This window comes from Miniopterus schreibersii, assembly GCF_964146895.1.
Source record: "Miniopterus schreibersii genome assembly, chromosome: 1".
NCBI lineage: Eukaryota > Metazoa > Chordata > Mammalia > Chiroptera > Miniopteridae > Miniopterus > Miniopterus schreibersii.
This window is the reverse complement of record NC_138101.1, coordinates 60,149,688-60,172,108: the sequence shown is the minus strand read 5'-3', so window position 1 is coordinate 60,172,108 and position 22,421 is coordinate 60,149,688. Positions and strand designations below refer to the sequence as shown.

The 22,421-nt window shown below is 34.4% G+C and overlaps 1 protein-coding gene across 1 annotated transcript in view; it reads left to right on the top strand.

Moving 5' to 3' along the window:
• EIF4E (eukaryotic translation initiation factor 4E) overlaps positions 1–20,713 on the top strand; it is a 33,177-nt gene extending 12,464 nt beyond the window's left edge. Inside the window, exons 2-7 of the mRNA XM_081117175.1 lie at positions 4,467–4,576; positions 11,154–11,249; positions 14,768–14,831; positions 15,717–15,830; positions 17,026–17,165; positions 19,617–20,713. Coding sequence (XP_080973301.1) covers positions 4,467–4,576; positions 11,154–11,249; positions 14,768–14,831; positions 15,717–15,830; positions 17,026–17,165; positions 19,617–19,731 — 639 coding nt within the window. The 3' untranslated portion in view covers positions 19,732–20,713. The remainder of the gene's footprint in view (positions 1–4,466; positions 4,577–11,153; positions 11,250–14,767; positions 14,832–15,716; positions 15,831–17,025; positions 17,166–19,616) is intronic.
• Positions 20,714–22,421: the final 1,708 nt, after the last annotated feature.

Below are 22,421 nucleotides of genomic sequence, written 5' to 3'. Positions count from 1 at the left end.
ATGGATTGTTGAAATAACTAGATCTGGTCATTGCAAAATATGACCTAAAAGAGAAAATTTGTACTGAAAAAATATAGCCTTTTATATGGTTTTTAATATTAGTGTTTTTCATAAGCAATTTCTGCCATGATTTCTAAATCTTATTAGATTTGGTGTGTGCCATATGAATGAGTATTTTCATAGAGTAGTTCGGTATTTTGTATCCTATCTTGGAAACAGTTGGCTATTAAAACATTTTTGCTTTAGTAAGAGCTATCGAGAAATTCATGTAAGTTTAAAAGTTTGAACATGAGACTATTAAACTGTTGATAGGAACATAAAAGACTTAAAGAGAAACATCAGTACTATGTTTATATTATAAAAGGTTTCAAGTCCTGAAAAGGTAGTTGTCTATAGTTAATAAACATTTTTAGAGTATTCATCTTAAAATGTAGATGTTTATACATTAAAAGTGAAGACTGAAAGGTTTTAAATTGGTATACTTATTGATGCATACATCCACACATTTATCTAAAGATGAGTAGCTATTTTTATTTTAGTAATAGGAAAAATTCAAAATTATATATTCTTACTAAAAAAGAACACATTTTAAATTCTAGGAACTGAATACATTCTTTTCCTGTGTTTATTAGCTCCTATGTATCCAGAGACTTTTCGTACTATCTTAGTCTTCCGTCGTTCTCCTAATAGTCAAATAACAGAAAAGAAGGACATTTTGGGCCCCGTGAAACTTGGAATTACTCATGCTGTAGTTAATTGTTTCTTATGTGCTGCTGAGATAAAAGGCTTAAGTAAATGTTGTGAAATTATGGCTTCTAATGAGGATTTTGAACTTAGGAGTAAATTTTTTCTTATCATTTGTCTTTTAATTTAGTAAGAGAAGTTAAAGTACTTTGGGAGGAAGAGTAGCTTTTACTCACACACCCAACATTGAAAAAAATTTTTTTTTTTAACATATATTGATTTCAGAGAGAGGAAAGGAGAGGGGGAGAGAGAAACATCAATGATGAGCGAGTCGTTGATAGGCTGCCTCCTGCCCCCCCCCCCCCCCCGACTGGGGATCAAGCCTGCAACCCAGGCATGTGCCCTGACCGGGAATGGAACCCCGATTGCCTGGATCCTAGGTCGACTCTCAACCGCTGAGCCATGCCCGGCTAGGCGAAAATTTATATATATCCAACACTTTGGCAGGACCGTCATTATTATTTTAACCTCCACAAACATCATTATTGCTCCTTTACACTGTTAGTAGTCTTTTATATATTTACCCTTTCCAGTGTTTTCATTCTCTTGTACTCATGCTCTCATCTGGAATTTTTCCCTTAGCCTGACCCTAATCATAACCCTTTGGTGTTCCTCTTTCTTTGGACCTCCTGGTGGGTGGTGTGTGTCAGGGGTCTGTCTGTCTGTGTAAGTCTGTATTTCTTTGTTTTTGAAGGATATTTTTTCCTAGCCACTAAATTCTAGGTTGATAGTTTTTTCTTAGAACTCTAAGATAACATTTGTTGTCTTAGTTTTTCATAGTTTCTGTTGAGAAGTTATGTGGAAGTAATGTGTATGTGTTCTTTCCCCCACCTACTGACTGCTTTAATGTTACCTCTTTATCTTTAGTTTTCAGTGGTTTGAATCTGGTGTGCCCAGGTGTAGATTGGTTTGTATTTATACTACTTGGAGTGCCCTGAGCTTTTTGAATCTGTGACTTGAGTTTCTGATGAGATTTGGTAAATTTTGGTTCTTTCTGTACTGTTTCTGTCTCATTCTTTTGCCTCTTGTCCTTGAATATATTAACCATCTTCCAGCTCGCTCTTTTTTTAAAAAAAGATGTTTTTATTGATTTAAGGGGGGGAGAGAGGGAGAGAAACATCAATTTGAGAGAGAAACATTGATCAGCTGCCTCCTGCATGCACTGCAACTAGACATGCAAAACAATTTTTTTAAAGTAATGTTCAAGACATTAAATTGTCCATAGAAAGACACTCAGGTATAATCCAGAAAATGGAGTTGGCAAAGACTTAATAACTATGATTACTATGATAAACTGGAAGATGGGGGAAAGGAGTTGAAAAAAAAAAAGTTTTTGAAAAGGGACTTAAAATCTATTAAAAAAAAAAAAAATCAAATGGAGCCTGGCTGGGTGGCTCAGTTGGTTGGAGCATTGTCCCATACACCAAAAAGGTTGCAGGTTCAGTGCCCTCTCGGGGCACATACCTAGTCTGCAGGTTCAGTCCCCCATCTGGGTGGATACCGGATGCAACCAATAGATGTTTCTCACATGGGTGTTCCTCTTTCTCCCTCTCTCCTCCCCTTCCTCTTTCTCTAAAATCAATAAACATATCTTTAGGTGAGGATTAAAATAAATCTCTTTAAAAAAAAAAAAAATCAGCCCGGCCGGGCGTGGCTCAGCGGTTGAGCGTCGACCTGGGATCCAGGCGATCAGGGTTTGATTCCCGGTCAGGGCACATGCCCAGTTGTGTGCTTGATCAATGACTCTCTCATCATTGATGTTTCTGTCTCTCCGTCTCCTTTCCTCTCTCTGAAATCAATAAAGATATATTTAAAAAAAAAAAATCAGACACATGGAACTGCCAACTACAAAGTCTGAAATTAGGTGTTTATCGAATGAGTAACAACATTGAACTCAGCAGAATGTAGGATTGGTGAAGTCAAAGACAGGCCAAAAGAAAATATTAAAACAAACACGGGGGGGAAAGAATAGATGGTAAGAAACAGGTGGGCCCTGTGTCTTAGTTGGCTGAGCAATGTTCCCATGCTCTGAAGGGTTTCGGGTTTGATTCCTGGTCAACGCACATACCCAGGTTGCTGGTTCAATCCCCGCTAGGTGCATGTACATGTATGGGAGGCAACCTATTAATGTTTATCGCTCACAGATGTTTCTCTCCCTCTCTCTCTGGAATCAGTAAACATATTCTCAGGTGAGGATTTAAAAAAAATTTTTGACTTGGTTAAGTAATCAAGCCAATAAGTTCCTGGGTATAGCACTGTGATCGTTGGCATTACAATTGTGAACAAAGTCTAGGTATAGCCCCTGTTATGAGTGACTTTAGGCTAGTAGAAAGTAGTTCCTAGACATGTCATTTTGATTTGAAAAATGTATTTTGTAAAATAAGTACTTATCACCTATCTGCTCTCAGATCTTTTTTTTTTCCTTAATATATCTTTATTGGTTTCAGAGAGAGGGAGAGAGAGAGTTGAAACACCAATGATGAGGGTCGTCATTGATCGGCTGCCTCCTGCACACCCCCGACTGGCGATCAAGCCCGCAACCTGGGCATGTGCCCTGACCGGAATCGAACTGCGATCTCCTGGATCCTAGGCTGATGCTCAACTGCTGAGCCACACCCGAGTGGGTGTTCTGACAACCTTTAGATGATATATCACTGATTTTACATAATCTTTTCACTGTGAATTCTATCATTTTGCCTTTTCAGTTTAAATCTGATACCCAAACTCTTGGTATAGTTTGCCCCCCTCCCTCCTTTTTTTGTATCAGCTTCTGGTGACTTTCTTTGGCTCTGTTTTGTTGACACCAGTTTATAATAGGATGAAGTGCTATGTGGAGCAGTGTGAACACTCTTTTTCCCCAGGCTCCTTTTCTGACATTAGATGACAGTATTAATTATGTGTAATCTAGAAAAAGACTTAAGTACAAGCCAATGTCCAGCTGTTTGCATAGGGCCAATTGGAAATGAGAAATTGCAGAACTTTTCAGTTACCATATGTCATAACAGTATGACATGAAGGCAAGAACCTTCATGTGTAGTATTGCTTGATCACTTTATGAAACTTTTTTGTTATCGTAGTATAGTTATACTTTCCACACTTTAGTTGGATTTTTCCCCCTCCGCACTTTCTATACAGTACTTTAATGTTATGTTAAGAAGGTAGCTGATTTTCCCAGCTTTGTTGCATGGTCTCTAACATGTTTTCTGTTATTAAAATATGTAAAGTGCCCTAGCTGGTTTGTCTCAGTGGTTAGAGTGTTGGCTGCGGACTTAAGGGTCCTGGGTTTGATTCTGGCCTAGGGCACGTACCTCGGTTGCAGGCTCTATCCTCAGCCTCGGTTAGGTCACCTGCAGTAGGCAACCAATCAATGTCTCTCTCTCCCCCTCCCTCCCTCCCTCCCTCCCTCCCTCTGAAAAGCAATGAAAAAAATATCCTTTGGTGAGGATTAAAAAAATTAAAAATAAATAAAATGTGTAAGTGGAAGATAACTATATGTATTATTGTTGTGTTTTTTAATTTGAGAAACCCTTTTCTCTTAATGAAGATATGCTAGAATGGAGAGTCTGGAGCTTTACTTAGAGGTTGGTTTGTGGTCTATTTTATGAATGTTTGTAATTTCTTCTTTAAAAGATAATATTGGCACTGTTGGTTCAAGTTTATTTAGAGTTTTGCTGTCAGACGTGTTAAGAAATTTTAAATAATATTTTATTATTTTCCATTAGGAAACCACCCCTACTCCTAATCCCCCGCCTACAGTAGAAGAAGAGAAAACAGAATCTAACCAGGAGGTTGCTAACCCAGAACACTATATTAAACATCCTTTACAGAACAGGTAAGCTTTCTGACACATAGTTTTCTGATTTAGACAACAAGGTAAATGGTGAATAGGGTGGGTTTGGAGAGAAAGGTTAGATGAGACTAGTTTTAGGTATGTCAGGTTGAGAATTCCATTTTCACTTCGATGACCCATGTCTAATAAGCATTTTTAGTATGAGTCTTGAGCCCAGAAAGAAGAATTGGTTGAGAGATTGGTTTGAAATTCATCAGTAATGGGTGGTGGTAATTAAAACCACCCATGACATGAAGGGCATAGAGATAGAAACTGTATAAATTATACATATATAAAGGTCAAATATCCATTGAATTGAACAATAAAAAAGTCTCAAAATGACCTCTGGATTTGAATGATAAGAGTACTTGCTGCCCTGGCTGGTGTGGCTCAGTTGGGCATAGTCCTGTGCACCAAAAGGTTGATGATTCGATTCCCGATCAGGGCACATGCCCAGGTTGTGGGCACTTTCCCTAGTAGGGGGGATGCAGGGGGCAGCTGATCGATGATGTTTCTCTCTCATTGAGGTTTCTCCCTACCATTCTCCCTTCCTCGCTCTAAAAATCAATAAAAAACATTTTTAAAAAAGAGTTCTCGCTAACGTAGGAGAAAGTTTAGTAGAGTGTAGATGATGGAAAAAAGGAGTAGTTTGAAGAGTGAATAGAATATACAAAAATGTGTAGAGCAAGAATAGGCAATTTGAAATTGTCTCTGAAGGACAAAAGAGGGCTAGGGGATTTGGATTCTGGAGGTGGTTGGTTTGTGTTTAAGACAGGTTAGGAAAAGTTAAGATGAATTAAAGTTTTCACCTGGCTGGCATGGCTCAGCAGTTGAGCATTGACCTATGATTCAGCAGATTGTGGTTCTATTCCCGGTCCGGGCATATGCCCCGAGTTTTGGGCTTGATCCCCAGCAGGGGGCATGCAGGAAGCAGCCAGTCAACGACTCTCATCAGTGTTTTCTCTTTCTCTCTCTACGTCTCCCTTCCTCTCTCTGAAATCAATAAATACATTTAAAAAAAGATGAGTTAAAATTTTCATAGTTACAGCATAGTAGCTGAGTGGTATAGTTCATTGTATGGTTTTCCCATTACTGCCCCACCTCTTCCCATTATGTTTGTGTTTTTACTTAATTGTCTTTCTGGTTTATGTAATGAAAATTAACATGAATTCATTGAGAGTTGATGGTAGAAAGAAAATGGCAACATATAAATGTAAGAATCTGTAGGAAAGTAAATTGGAATTGACTTTTGAAGATATTTAAATATTTCAGTTTCTTTGATTTCCCCCCACCTTTTACTCTATTTACTTTAAAGTTCTCATAAGTAAGTTTAATTTCATTTCATTTATCTAAAAATTTTTTTAAAAATATATCTTTATTGATTTTAGAGAGAGGAAAGAAGAGGGATAGAGAGATAGAAACATCAACGATGAGAGAGTCATTGATCGGCTGCCTTCTGCATGTCCCCAACTGGGGATCGAGCCCGCAACCCAGGCATGTGCCCTGACCGGGAATTGAACCCCGATCACCTGGATCCTAGGTTGACGCTCAACCCTGAGCCACACCTGGCTGGGCCTGAATATTTTTTATGATTTCTTCATTATGGTTGACCTACTGAAATAATAGTCTAAACATGTTTTATTTTGTTTTTTTATAGGAGTACTGTGGTTTAACATATCTTTCAGTGAGGAACATATCCATTCTTTAGACATTGGGGATTGTCAGCTAGTGAGTGAGCTATCAGAGGTCAATAGTCTGTAAAGGGTAAAATCCTTCCTCAGGAAAACATTGTATCAAAGGTATTAAGTGGAATAATGTCATATAGTTCAGCCTCACAGTAGCACCAAAACCTTTAAAATATTTTTTCATCTTTCAGTGTTATCTTTAAAAAGCTAGCTAGTTCTCTGTGCCTTCTAGCTGTATGTTCTCAGTGTTGCTATTACTGTGGCAGGAAGTTATCAAGGCATATATTTATCCCTCACAGCTTGAATGCAATCTAAGAAGAGATTTCTGAAAAGTGGCCTCATTGGTAAACAGACCAATTAAATCCTAAAATGGAAGTCTTTGAGGATTTCAGTTTCTCTATAAATTTTACTTCTTGTGTAAAATTATAAATATCATTTAGAAAAATACTCAGTTAGGCTTCATGGTTCAGATTTTGGTAGTTTTCTCATTACTTTTTATAAATACTGCCAAATTTATTTTGCTTTCTAGAAAATAACCGCTAATAATTATGATCAGATCAACAGTGTACAAGTCTATAAATCAGTTTTCTGCTTTTTTCAGATATCTTTTCCTCACTTTACTTTTCTCCACTCCCTGAAGTAGTCAGTGTTAAATTTGGTTTATATTCTTCTAAAACTTTCCAGTGTGCACATGTATACTACTTATACAGGTGGCTATACATTTTTTGTTTGTATTTGCAGATTTTGCATTATTATTTTTAACTACTGCCTTATAGTAAATGGCTATAAAATCATGTATTTTATCAGGTTTACATTAATGGGCACGTATATATTTTTTTCTATTTACAAATAGTGCTATAGTGTATGCATCTTTATGTACTTTTGTGCACTTGTGTGAATATATTTTTAGGGTAAAATTTCAGATTTTCGAGGTTAAAGACTACCATTTAACAACCTTTATAGATATTGCGAAATTACTCTCTTTTACCAACTTAGACTTTTAGTAGTTTGAGAGTTTGTTTTTTACATCCTTGCCAACCATCAATTTATAATTATTGTCAGATTGTCCTATTTTTGATGTGAAAAAACATTGTCTTACTGTTTTAAAGTTGCATTTCTTTCATTGAAGTTTCAAAACAATTTCATATTGTATTGATCATTTGTTTTTAAACTGACTGTGAATAGTATGTTTAGTTTTACTTCTTATTATTAGAAAATATATCTGAGAAAATGTAAAATTATATATTCATTTTTCATTATATGTTAATTTTTTTGTGAAAAAATATTATCCAAAATAAAATATAGTGGAAAGAATGGCATTTTTGCATTCTTGTAAATCTTTTCAAGTGCCTGACTTAGAAGTTAGCTAGATTTTCATAGCTGCTTTTGTGTATTCAGGCTGTGGAGAGGAATTGTTTCAAAGAAAGTATTAAAAAATATGACCTCATACAGGTATGTGGTTGCAAAAGGGAGAAAATTTTAATAACCTTTTAAAATGATTATGAATATTCTCCTTTGATACTAGATTTCTTATAGACTAGTTGTAATGTGGAATCTGAAGCCATATCCAAGAACTTTTCATATTTTATTACATTAAAATCCATTGGTCTATCTTGTATTTGGAATGGATTTTTTTACCCATACATGATTTTGCAGCACACTTGTCATTTGGAAAATACTGATTTTAATGAGTTACACAACCTCCCAGATATTGACACTTTTTATTATACAACATCAAAACAATAATAATTATTATTAATTAATATCACTAAATAATTAATATCACTACTAAATTCATCAGAAATGCCTTTACGTTTTAGTAAGTTGTAAAGCTCACAGTGACACACACAAGCTTTCCAAAATTTTGATTTTCTTCTGAAAGCTCAAATTTTAACCAACAGGCTCACTCTGTTCATTTTTCAAGAAATAACCATGGTTTGTCAGCCATTCTTTCAAGTTAAAATGGTGTTTCATGAACAAAGTGGCTAGTTCACGTCACAATTCAGTTGCCTAAGAATTGTATTTCTGTATGCAGTAGATGTGTTTTTTGTACAGAATATGAGAAAAACGTACACAGATTGAAATTTAACTAAGCCAGTAATTTTTACTGCTTCATTGGTGGCATTCTTAACTGAAACTAACAGTGTTGTTGCTGTGAGTTGGTGATAATAAGATACAGTGTCTACTAATACAATTTGGTGCCACTGTATTATTCTTGCTAAGACACCAGCTGATTTACTACCATTGCTTTTGCACTATTAATGCAAATGTCAACACAATGAAAAATAAAATAATGCCTTCACATTGTTATGAAAATGCCTTTTACTCACCAGTGCTCGTTAAAGAGCCTTGGAGTCCCCCAGGACCCTGCAAAGCACACTTTTAGAACTGCTGATTTCAAGATTCCTTGTTTATAGGTACTGAAGATTTTTCCAAATTTTCCAAAATTAGGAACATTTTTGTGTAAACATTTTTGCCTAGTGACCAGTTATTTTGTTAGGATAAATCTTTATATGTTTAATGGATGAATGGAGTGTAAAAAAAAAAGACGGAAGTAATTTTATTATTGTTTTTTAAATTGAGGTGTAATTGACATAACATTAGTATATCAGTTTCAGGTTACACACTATGATGATATTTTGTATATATTGGTACAAAATACACAGTTTTGTGTATATTTGGTATTTTGTATATATTGTGAAATGATCACAACAATAAGTCTAGCTAGCATCTGTTACCATATATAGTCACAAGTTTTTTTTCTTGTGATAGAAACTTACAGGATCTACTCTCCTAGCAACTTAAATATGTAATACAATATTATGAACTATCGTCACCATGCTGTATATTACATCTCCATGATTTATTTTATAACTGCAATTTTCTACCTTTTAAACCCCTTCACCCATCCCCCCCCCCAAAAAAAAAAACATTAATCTGTTCTCTGCATCTGTGAGGTTTTTTTTAAGACTCCATATATAAGTGAGATTGTATGGTATTTGTCTTTCTCTGCCTGACTTAATTCACTTAGTATAATACTCTTAGGTCTATCTATGTTGTTATAAGTGGCAACATTTCCTTATTCATTTTATGGCTGAATAATATTTGTGTGTGTGTGTATACATATCATATTTTCTTTATCCATTTATCTATTGATGGATATTAGATTGTTTTCATGTCTTGGCTATTGTAAATAATGCTGCAATGAACATGGTACAGATATCGTTCTGAGTTAGTATTTAATTTTTTAAAATCCCCAGAAGTAGAATTGCTGGATCATATGGTAGTTCTACTTTTATTTATTTATTTTTTAAAATATATCTTTATTGATTTCAGAGAGAGGAAGGGAGAGGGAGAGAGAGAGAAACATCAATGATGAGTCATTGATTGGCTGCCTCCTGCACGCCCCCAGCTGGGGATGGAGCTCACAACCCAGGCATGTTCCCTTACCAGGAATCAAACCTCAATCTCCTGGATCCTATGTCGATGCTTAACCACTGAGCCACACCCGGCCAGGCAGTTCTACTTCTAATATTTGAGGAAAGATTAAATTATTTTTAGAAATCCAGAGTACAGTACTCAAACTTGTGATTTTCTGCCTTTGCTTTTTGTGTTTTTGATAGTGGGTTGGCAAATACAAATTATCAAGTTGATGATAAAATGTATCTCTCTTATGTCTGAGATTATCAGGCATTAGTCATAGAGTTAATGAAATACGTCCGTCCATTTGGAAGCCCTTTCTTCTTCGCACAACATATTTATCAATGAGAAAATGAGATTTCTCTTTGAGTTACATTTGGTATAGTAATTCAGTGAATATAATTCCAAAGGTGAATTTTCTTGGGATGATAACATTTAAGTGTAACTTTTATGTAACATGAGTTTTATCTTCAAAGTATTAGAGTAAAACCTTTTTTAACTGAAGTATAAACAGATACGTATATAGAAGCTGTTACACATTATTGCAGAACATATCTGTGGTAGCATTACTCAGTAAATCCCTTTATTTTCCCATTTGTGTGTTTTAGTAAACAGTCACATTTAATAATTTTCCCTCCTGCTAGCACTCCCATTTCTTCCTCTTAGCTTTTGCTGTTTTGTTTCTCTGAAAACTCTGCTTTCCTGTTTCCTGATTTCCTTTCAGGTTAAGTGCTTCTGCTCTGTTTTTCTTAAGTAACTATTCTTGATTATCATAGCACTTAGCATACTGTAATACTCTACTAAATTTCTGTGAATTACCCTGAGGGATGAGCCTCAGTGGGTCTCTGTGTCATCAGAAAATCTGCTGTGTATTAGGCACAAAATACATACCTTTTAAATGGAAAAAAGGGAGAAAGAGAAAGCTACTCATCGTTGCTACTATAATAACTACCATTTAAAATTATCTATTTATTTTTAGTTTTGGTTAAATATACATAACATAAAACTTAACCATTTTTTAAATGTACAGTTCAGTAGTTTAAGTGCATCCATGTTGTACAACTAGTCTACGGAACTCTTCATTTTTTCAAAACTAAAACTCTACCCCATTAAGCAACAATCCCCCGTTTTCCTTCCCTTTGGCCCCTGGCAACCACCATTCTTTCTGTCTCTGTGAGTTTGACTACTCTAGGTATCTCATATAAATAAGAATCATACAGTATTTGTGTTTTTTGACTGTCTTTATTTCACTTAGCCTAGTTTCCTCATGGTTTATCCATGTTGTAGCAAGTGTCAGAATATCTTTACTTTTTAAGGCTGATTAATATTGCATTGTATGTTTTTACCACATTTTGTTTGTTATTAATATATCAGTGGACACTTGTATTGCTTCCCCTTTTCTGTTATTGTGAATAATGCTGCAGTGAACATGGATGTAAAACTGCCATTTTTTGACACTGACTTTTTATTTTTAGATGGGCACTCTGGTTTTTTAAAAATGATAAAAGCAAAACTTGGCAAGCAAACCTTCGGCTGATCTCTGAGTTTGATACTGTTGAAGACTTTTGGGCGTAAGTAACTCATTCATTTTAGGATGTTTGTTTCATTAGTATGTAATTTTTCATTTTAAGCCACATTTACAAAATGAAGGTTAAAATGAAAAGTTAATAAATATGCATCTGTAGAACTACCTTTTTGTTGGTCTATCTCCTCACAACTATTTGAATTGGTGCCTAATCCTCATCAGTTTCAGAAAGCTTCAGTCTTGTCATTTTTAGCCCTGCATGTTGTCTATTCCTTGTCCTGAGAGATCCTTTGCTTTATTACCCCTAGAACTTTTGACAAAATGTTGGAACTTTTCCCCTTTCTTGGTTGCCTGGATACATTTGCCCCATACTTTGGTATTCCAGTGCTTTGTTAGATCTTCATTTCTGCAGATTATTTTCAGTGTAACATCTAGGATTTCTTGCTATAAGAATTCTGAGGCCCTGGCCAGGTAGTTCAGTTGGTTAGAACATTGTTCCCATATGCCAAGGCTGCAGATTAAATTCCCAGCCAGGGCACATATAAGCAGCAACCAATGAATGCATAAATATGTGGAACAATAAATCAATCTCTTCCCCCTGCATCCTCTCTAAAAATCAATCAATCAGTCAATAAAAAGAATTTTGAGATTTCAAAGACCGAAGTGGTCAACATTCAGTGTTTGTCAAACAATGACATCTGTGAAGATTATTTATAAATTTCATTATACTTTGTAATCACCTTCAAAAATAGTTAAAACTTTCTCTTGAGATTTTGTTTCAGATGTAGCAAAAAGTTAAGATTGGGTTCATAAACCTGTGCATGACTTCAAAATAAAATATAAAGTTTTTTTCAAGAAGGTTTGGAATATTCTGTGAGAACAAAATTAATTTAGTATGTCATACTTGAAAAATGTATATGGAGAAAATATTTGAGAACATGAAAAATAAAAATTGTTAAAAACATTTTTAAGAGCTGTAAATTACCTAGCAATTATCTAATTTGTAAATCTAGTGTATTTTTGGATCATATATACTGAATAATTGATACTACTCTTGTTTTTTAATGTAACTCTTGTGTTTTAATTCTCCCCGCACAAAAGAATAGATTATGGTGAGCAAGTTTATTATGTATACTTCCTCCAGGGCAGAAACTGTATTCTTCTGTATATTTTTAGTGCTTTGCCCATCATAGGCATTCAGTATGCATTTGAGTCACTGAAGAAAACAAAGCATTGAATAATTAGAGAAAATTATAAATTGTGGGCTAGCCACTTTGAGTGCTCACTTTTTATTGAAAGCATTGTGTGTGTTTTTTAAGTAATAGAACTACATTTAAGCCCCAGTAATTCATGTATCTAGGTGTCTAGTTTAACTGAGGTTATTTTGTTTTACCCTTTGTCAAAACATCATGTTTTTCTTCTCTGATTGTATTTATTCAAGACTGCTCCAGTCTACTGAGGAGGAGCAAGAGTCTTGAACAGTTTCTCCCACTGAATCAGATTTGAATTTATCTAGTTTGTTTGGTTTTCACCATTATACATAATTGTGAACAGATTCGAACATGGCCCCACACTTTAGTTATGTGTAATGATCGGTTGTCTCCTGTACGTGCCCAATTGGGGATCAAACCTGCAACCTGGGTAAGTGCCCTGACTGGGAATCAAATCTATCACCTTTCAGTGCATGGGATGACTCTCCAACCTACTGAGCCACACTAGCCAGGGCTGCATAGGAGAGTTTGTTTGTTTTAAAGGAAAGCTCTTTTCTTTTTTAATATATCTTTATTGATTTCAGAGAGAGGAAGGGAAAGGGAGAGAGAGAGATAGAAACATCAGTGATGAGAGTTGTTGATTGGCTGCCTCCTGCACGTCCCCTACTGGGGATTGAGTCCACAGCCTGGGTGTGTGCCCTGACCGGGAATTGAACCGCCATTTCCTGGATCATAGGGCAATGCTCAGCTGCTGAGCCATGCCCGGCCGGGCCATAGTAGATTTTTATACCATAATTTAGAGATATGAAGGAACCTTTCAGTTTTCTTTCTTTTTTTTTTAAAATATATCTTTATTGATTTCAGAGAGAGGAAAGGAGAGGGGGGGAGAGAGATAGAAACATCAATGATGATCGAGCCTGCAACTCAGGCATGTGCCCCGACCGGGAATCGAACCCCAATCACCTGGATCCTAGGTCAATGCTCAACTGCTGAACCACTCCCGGCTGGGCTCAGTTTTCTATAAATACCTAAGTCACTTCTTAATTTCTTTCTTTTTTCTAGCAAATTTAGTGGTAAATAACCATTGAGTCCTTTCGGATTTATCTAATCTGTCTATAGTGTTAGGATTCTGTTTAAATATCCATTATGAGTTCTCATTATAAACTTGTTACTAAGGGACCTTAGGGCACCATGGAGAGGAAAGGATACCTGTTCTACCTTGAATGCCATTAGAGGCCACTGCCACACTATTAATTTTATAAAAATGGTGGAGGCTAATTTTATAGTAAACTATTAGTATCCAGGCCTCTTTTATTGTCTAATGAAGCTATCAGTGATAACTTAGTTCGGGAAGAGTGATCATTAGGTACAATGACTCAAGAAACCTTACTTGGTCTTACACTGTTTCACCCGAATTGTGTTTACATGTTGTCCTGTGGAATGTGATTTGAAGGATGCCAGACTCTTTCTGAAAACTGTGCTTGAAATATTCCTAGACTGAGTTAAAATAGCACCAAGAGAATCTAAGGATGAATTACATCATCTGTGGTCTATTGACATAGTAAGGTCATGATTTCTGCATCTTATATTGGAGACTGGCAAACCATTTTTATTTTGTTGCCAATTTTATAACAGTTTTGCTGTAAAAGACTTTAGGAGATCAAATGATTTAGCCTTCTGCCATCAACCTAGTGTATATCTAAGTCATTGAAATGTTATTCTGTTACATTGTTATTTGGGGAATAGTTTAAAAATACAGATTACAGGGTTCCACCCACCATTATTAAGGGGTTAAAATCCAAAGGAGCAGTGCCTGGAACTGGTGTTTTTGTTTGTTTGTGTTTTAAAGCTCTCCAAATGGTTATTATGCTGACTGACCAGTAACAGTCTGTGGTGTTTGGGAACCATTGGTCTGTTCTCTTGGATACCTACAAGGATGATAATGTTGGCTTCAGTCATATAATGCTGATGGTCAAGAAGTTCATCTTGCTTTCTCATGATTTGTCCTTTTGTGTGTTTAAAACTGCTCAGCCTCAAATTTTTTCATTTACTTAAAGCCACCTCATATCTCTATTCTCAGTTTCTTATATATACATATGTATGCACTAAGTTAACTAATACATCAAAATATATTTTTGTCAGAATAAAATTTATTAAAAATATTTTCTTAAATCATCAGACATTGATTCTTGAACTGACCATTTTTAAGATCTCTTTGGTCCATTTCAGAAATTGAATGTATATAAAAACAAGTCAGCATAAACTTTCATGTTCATATTTTCTAAAAGTTATGTAAGTACCTACACTCTGCATTACTATTCTGTGTTTATAATTGTCCTTTTCTTTTACCTAGTCTGTACAACCACATCCAGTTGTCTAGTAATTTAATGCCTGGCTGTGACTACTCACTCTTTAAGGTATGCTTCATTGGTGATTTCATATATATATTATAAGACTGGACCATTTAGGTATTCATTAAGAAACCTTGCCACAAAACTTAGGAATGGGAAATGCTCTGAAGGCTGGAGAAAAATTAAATAGCTTTGCAGGCATAAATATATTTTTCCCTGTTTTAGTATAAGTAATTGAAATTAAGTGAAAGTCTTCTTACTTTGTGGGCACATACTGTGATTGATTTCAAAGAGCGTTTTGATCATCCAACCCAGTCTCTTTATATATTTGAGTAGACTGAAGTCCAGAGTTTGTCAGGAATTCTTCCCCGCCACCCCCCATCATAGTTTACATTCAGTATTATCCTGTATTAGTTTCAGGTGTACAGGAGTGGTTATATTCCCCCACCTGAACCCCCTCAACCTTTCAAGTACCCACCTGACACTGTACATAATTATTACAATATCAGCTACATTTCCTATGGTGTACTTTATATCCCCACGTGTCTGGATTTCTTTACATGGGGTATGTGGGTCCTGAGATATTTATAAATGGGTTTTATTAGGTTAGTAGGAGATAGGGCATTCATTAATTCTCTGAAATTATATAAGTTGTGCATAAATTTTACATATATTTTCTAGATATAGAAATGCATCTAACTTTGAGAAGCTACATTACTCAGAATGTTTTAGAACCTCCAAGTTAAATGAAACCCAAAGTTTGATAGCCTAAGTCAGGACTCGAATTCTGCAGTCGCATGCCTCTGGCTTTAAGTCCTGTATGCTTTTATTCTACTACATCAATAACAGTGAGAATGAAGTGAAAAGTTGACAGGGTATTGCTTGATGTTTCTAGTGATGATCTCTTAAAGTAACAATATTGTTTAATATTGTTTTTTTCTAACATTACAGGATGGTATTAAGCCTATGTGGGAAGATGAGAAAAACAAACGAGGAGGACGATGGCTAATTACATTGAACAAACAGCAGAGACGAAGTGACCTCGATCGCTTTTGGCTAGAGACAGTAAGGTTTTAGAATTATAAAACAGTTTTGGAATACTAAAACTAATTTACATTACATTTGACATCAGTTACTTAATCAAAGAGGAGGTAAGAATGCCCACTGTAGAAAATCTAAGCCAGCAATTAATTTTGTTCTGTCATCTGAGTTTTGAATATTTTACATACTAGTACAGCAAAAACCCCCTACTACATTACAAATTAGATACAAAGTGATTGACAAGTGACTCTGATCTTCCTCAACAAGCTCATTCTAATCATTACATTGACTTCAAAATTATAGAACCTCACATTTTGTATAAGTCTTTGCAACCCTCTTAGAGTATTGTTTTTGTACTAAACTTTGTAGATCAATGAAGCAAACTATAAGGTTGTAGCTTGATCATTCAGCTTGTTTGTTGTGATATAATCTGGAACTTTTGGCCTCATATATATTAAATATGAGATAATAGGCATTTTCTACAGTTAGAGGCTCTAAACCCCAAACTATTAGGAGCAGGAATCATAGTCTCTTTTGTATCCCTAGCACTTGGCACAGAGTCTGTTTTATAGTCAGCACTTAAGTGAAGCAATTAATACATATTTGAGTGACTGATTTTTTTTTTTTTTTTTTTTTTTTTAAGAAGAGACTTAATTTTGCTTTTGGGAGAGATTATCAATAAATACCATTTTAAAGTTCTACGTTAAAAAGTTGTTTCAGTTTTGCGGGATGACAAAAATTCTAGTAATAGATGGTGGTAATGGTTGCACCATGTTGTGAGTATACTTAATGCCACTGAACTGTACACTTAAAAATGGTTAAAATGGTAAGATTTATGTTATGTATGTTTATTGCAATTAAAGATTAGAAGGTATTCATGAAAAATAGCAAGAAGGAGAGGTAATTTAATTACTAAGCAGCAGCATAGCAAATGAATATTAATAAAATAATTCAACATTTATATGGGTCCTGACATGATTTGCCCAATTTGCTGAGGAAGTTAAAATAACTCTTCATGTTCTTGATAGTAACCAAAGAAACAAAGGAGCAAGTGAAATTTTTTAAAGGACAAAGAACTAGATACATAAATATAATGTAGACGTTCAGAAAGTCAACTTGATTTAAACCTATTTCTTAGTTTTATGTATATACACATTTGCATTTGAATAAGCTGCTTATAATCTATCGGATGTAATTGGGATTGGGTTTTGTTTTTAAGCTGCTGTGCCTTATTGGAGAATCTTTTGATGACTACAGTGATGATGTATGTGGAGCTGTTGTTAATGTTAGAGCTAAAGGTGATAAGATAGCAATATGGACTACTGAATGTGAAAACAGAGAAGCTGTTACACATATAGGGTAAGTTTTGTTCCTTGTGTATTTCCTTTAAAATATTAAGATAACCAAAAGCAGAGTACTTTTATTTGTAGCTTTAGAAATACTTGGATTTGAAGATCATTATTTTCCTTGCATTGTTTTCATGAACACTTTTGTCTATTTTGTCATGTAGCATATTATTTTATCAAATGAGAAAATAAGTCCTTTTCTGCTTTAAAATTGTAGTGCTAAGTGTGTAATCCTCATAATGCAGTGAGTATTGGTGAATATTATACGTGTGTTTTGTGCCTGTGTGTACAATGTACATAAAGTTTTAATTGAAGTTTAAGTGACACTATCTTGGTTTTGTCCATATTTAAAACCCACATGTCTAAGCTTTAAACTTTTTTTTTTGGTAAATATTATTCTTTGCAAAAATTGCCTTTTTTTTCCTCTCTCTCCAAACATCAGTCAGTGTTAACTAGGGTTTTCTTCTTACTACATTTAAATTAGTAAGATTTGATTTTAAATTTTGTGTTAAAATTAAGTATTGGTCATAGGTCATAAAATGTTTGCTTTGCCCTTTGTGATTTTTCAAACATCAATTCTCCTATGAATTTTTTTTTTTTTTAATTTATCTTTATTGATTTAAGAGAGAGGAAGGGAGAAAGAGATAGAAACATCAATGATGAGAGAGAGTCATTGATCGGCTGCCTCTTGCACGCCCCCAACTGGGGATCAAGCCCGCAACCCGGGCATGTGCCCTGACCGGGAATCAAATCATGATCTCCTGGATCATAGGTTGATGCTCAACTGCTGAGCCATGCCCAGCTGGGGTCCTATGAATTATTTCTGAATTCAAAGGTAAGAGCATGTTCCAGGTCTCATTCTGTAGGTTTCTATAAGAGAGGAGATGGTTGTTGATTTGCCATCATATTTCTCATTTTTCTGTCAGCATCAAAACTTAATGTAGAAGTTTATATTTCTTTGAAAACAAGTTAAAGAAATTACGTGAATTTTGTTCCTCAGAAAATTTTATTTGTGTCAAAAGTTTTGAAATCTTTATAAAACATTTGACTTCCAAGGACAGATTTTTTTTTCTTTTTCTTTTTCTTTTTTGTCTTTCTAAGTTGTGTGGCTCAGTGCCCTTGCTTTCTGGCTTTTTTAAAATGATTTAGTATAATTGAAAGGACTACATTGTGTCATAATGTAAATTTGATAATGTTATAATTTTAGTTATCATAAAATTGTTATTAGATGCCTTCATCGAGGGAAAGTATTGAAATCTTGATGATGGAGTATAAGTAAAACTGTCTTAGTGTCATATTGGAGCATTTAGCTGCATGAAAATGTATATCCATTTATTTTTATTTAATTTTGGTGCTTAATTTTGAAATTTTAGTATTTTTTTCTTAGAATTAACATCCAGTTTCCTTGTCAGTCTTATCTTTCATATTCCTTATTAGTTGTAGCCACACAGCCTTATTTTTGTTGCTCAGGCTTCAAGATGTGCTTCATTCTCTTGGTATTGTACTTTTGACCTCATGACTTTTAAAAGGGAGATTTCTGTAATTTCACAGATGAGATTAGCTCCTTATTAGTATCACAGCTCCGACCGATACTTACCCTCTTTGGCACTTAACACATTTTGTTCTTAAAATAGTGTCATTTCTTACTTGAGTTAGGTTGTAGAGTTAGTATATATCCTATATAAGGCAGAAATCATGTATGTTCTAAATTGTCCAGAAAGTATCATAAATTGCCTTCAAAGTGTTTACTTTTTGTGTGTGCGGTTGTGTAAATAAGTATGGTAAATGTAATTGTGCACTTATATACACTATTTACTAATCTTTATATGTAAAATATAATTGTAGCATTTTATTTATTTTTAATATATCTTTATTGATTTTTGGAGAGAGGGAGAGAGAGATAGAAACATCAATGATGAGAGAGTCATTGATCAGCTGCCTCCTGCATGCCCTCTACTGGGGATCGAGCCAGCAGCCTGGGCATGTGCCCTCCCTGGGAATCAAACTGTGATCTCCTGGATCCTAGGTCGATGTTCAATCACTGAGCCATGCCTAGGTCGGCTAATTGTAGCATTTTAGACCAGAGAATTAAATAGACTTGTCCATGTAATTGATTTTATTTTTTAATTTTAATTATAATGTGTTACAGCTCCATCATGTATATTTGTGATTGTTTGTAAATAATCAAATACTATAAAGACAGTGCCCAAGGACTGTCCCTGCTTTGCTTATTACTGATTTATTAATAATTATCACAGTACCTGATACACAGTAGACTGTTAAATATTGGTTAAACATATTAACCAAAAACAAAGAATAAATTTTGCTAAAAGGAAAAGGGTATGCGATTTCCTTTTTCACTCTCTAGCCTAGGTGTTTTTCTTTTAGCATAAAGAATGATAATACTGAATTTGGTGTGTATATGAATAAAAATTAATGGCCACTATTCTTCTTTTTCTTCTAGGAGGGTATACAAGGAAAGGTTAGGACTTCCTCCAAAGATAGTGATTGGTTATCAGTCCCATGCAGACACAGCTACTAAGAGCGGCTCCACCACTAAAAATAGGTTTGTTGTTTAAGAAGACACCTTCTGAGTATTCTCATAGGAGACTGCGTCAAGCAATCGAGATTTGGGAGCTGAACCAAAGCCTCTTCAAAAGCAGAGTGGACTGCATTTAAATTTGATTTCCATCTAAATGTTGCAAAGATATAAGAGAAGTCTCATTCGCCTTTGTCTTGTACTTCTGTGTTCATCCTTTTTTTTTTCTTTTTTTTTTTTCTCCCTAGAGTGTCCACTTACCCAATCAAAGAATGACAGTACACACCATCCCCAGGATCCATAAATGTGTTTCTGGCCCATTCTGTAATAGCTAGAAGAAATACTATTACAAACACATTTTACCCATCCACAATATTAAAAAAAAACTTGCATTTCTATACCTTACAGGAAAAGAATTCTGTTTATGTTCCATTGTATGCAGGAGCATATTTTGCTGGTTTGAAAGAGTATGATGCATACAGTTTTCTAGCAATTTTCTTTGTTTCTTTTTACAGCATTGTCTTTGCTGTACTCTTGCTGGTGGCTGCTAGATTTTAATTTATTTGTTTCCCTACTTGATGACATTAGTGATTCTGATTTCACTTTTTCATTTGTTTTGCTTTTGTTTTTTTTTCCTCATGTAATATTGGTGAAGGATCCAGGAATATGACACAAAGGTGGAATAAACATTAATTTTGGGCATTCTTTGGTAATTTTTTGGTTTTTTTGTAACTACAAAGCTTTGCTACAAATTTATGCATTTCATTCAAATCAGTGATCTATGTTTGTGTGATTTCCTAAACATAATTGTGGATTATAAAAAATGTAACATCATAATTACATTCCTAATTAGAATTAGTATGTCTGTTTTTGTATCTTTATGCTGTATTTTAACACTTTGTATTACTTAGGTTATTTTCTTTGGTTAAAAAATGGCTCAAGTAGAAAAGCAGTCCCATTCATATTAAGACAGTGTACAAAACTGTAAATAAAATGTGTACAGTGAATTGTCTTTTAGACAACTAGATTTGTCCTTTTATTTCTTCATCTCTATAGAAGGAATTTGTACTTCTTAGTGCAAGCCAGTCTCTATTGTGTCTTGTAGTGTCTTTCACGTGAACAGCGTAAGTTTGGAGCACTAGTTTGATTATTATGCTTATTACAATTTTTAACAAATTGAATAGGTAGCATATAATATGGAATTAAATCGATATGACTATCTTTGTTTTTTATAAAGTAAGGCACAGTCCCTCAGTCTTAGGTAAATTATATACTCTTAATATGTTATAACTCTTGAGAATTGTGATCTTGGTGCATCACTATTTGATTGGTAGGGATAATAGTTGTAAAACTTGGTTGTTGAATTGAGATGTTCTTTTGTAAGTGTCAAAATGGTAGCACTGGGAAAAAGTACAGGTGGTGGGGGCATATGCATTAAGAATTTTGTTAGTGTTGCTGTCTAAATAGAATGGAATAAGACATTTATATTGGTAAATTGGTGTAGTATGGTTTTACGTAAACTTGAAAACTTGATCTGTTCTTCGTAGGCATCATTTTAAAACAAATTTGAAGAACGTATATGTTTCAGATTCCGTAGAATGAAATATGGCTATCGTAGATAAAAGTGTAAGCCGAACTGTAGGTAGAATGAAAATCATTAGTTGAGAAGAAAATTTATTTTTAAATCAAAATAGAAAAGCTTGATAAAAATCCTATGTAAAATAAACATGAAATTAATAGTATTGATTTCATTGAAGAATTTTAAAGCAGTTTACAGTGTACCACAGGCTACCATCTGAGTCCTCTCGATACCACAAACAACTCTTGTTCAGTGTTCTAGAAATACTCTTTGTTTATAATCTCAATTTATTGTACCTAATATCTGCTGCTTAATCTTGAGTGATTGGTTAAAGTGATTTATTGTCTGTTGATATGTGTAGTTGTGAGCACTTCAAGAGCTTGCTTAAAAGTGATGGTGGTGTGTCAGTGGGTGGGATTGGAGTTAGTATTTATTAAATATGAATGCTCTGTTTCCTTAATTCTAAGATGCAGTCCATTTTAAGAAGCATCTGCTTTCAGGGGTGGAGGAAGAATAATGCATTTAATGTACATGGTTCTAAATTTTAAAAACCCTGACTTAAGAGTACTTGATTATCCTATCATTGCTATTTGAGAATCACAATCAGTTTTATTTTAACTATTTTATCCCCAGTGGGGAAGAATGAAAAACTATCTGAGTCACTTTTGCAAATGCCACTTAAAGTATTACAGTGATGTGCAACTTTTCATAACTTCATTAACATCTTTTCTAAATATAAAATTTGAATCTACATGATTTTCTAACCTTTCCCTCCCTATCCAATAGGACATTATAAATGAATATATTTTCATAATAGAGAAATAATCTTTAACAGATGAATAGTAAGGAATTCATTGTAGGGATGTGATATATTTAACCAGCTTAATTGTTAATCCAAATTCTACAGAAGGATTTAAGGCATACTATGTAAGAATTAAATAATTACAATATTTATATAGTACTATCTGCCAGGCAGTGTCCCAAGCACTTTACATGAATTTTAACCTATATAATAATCCTTTACTGTAGCTGCTATTATACCCATTTTGCAGATGAAACAGGACCATATAGGATTTAACTTACTCTACTGCTTGTAAATTGCAAAGTATAGATTTGAGTCTGGAAATTTGGTTCCAGAGACCCTATAAATC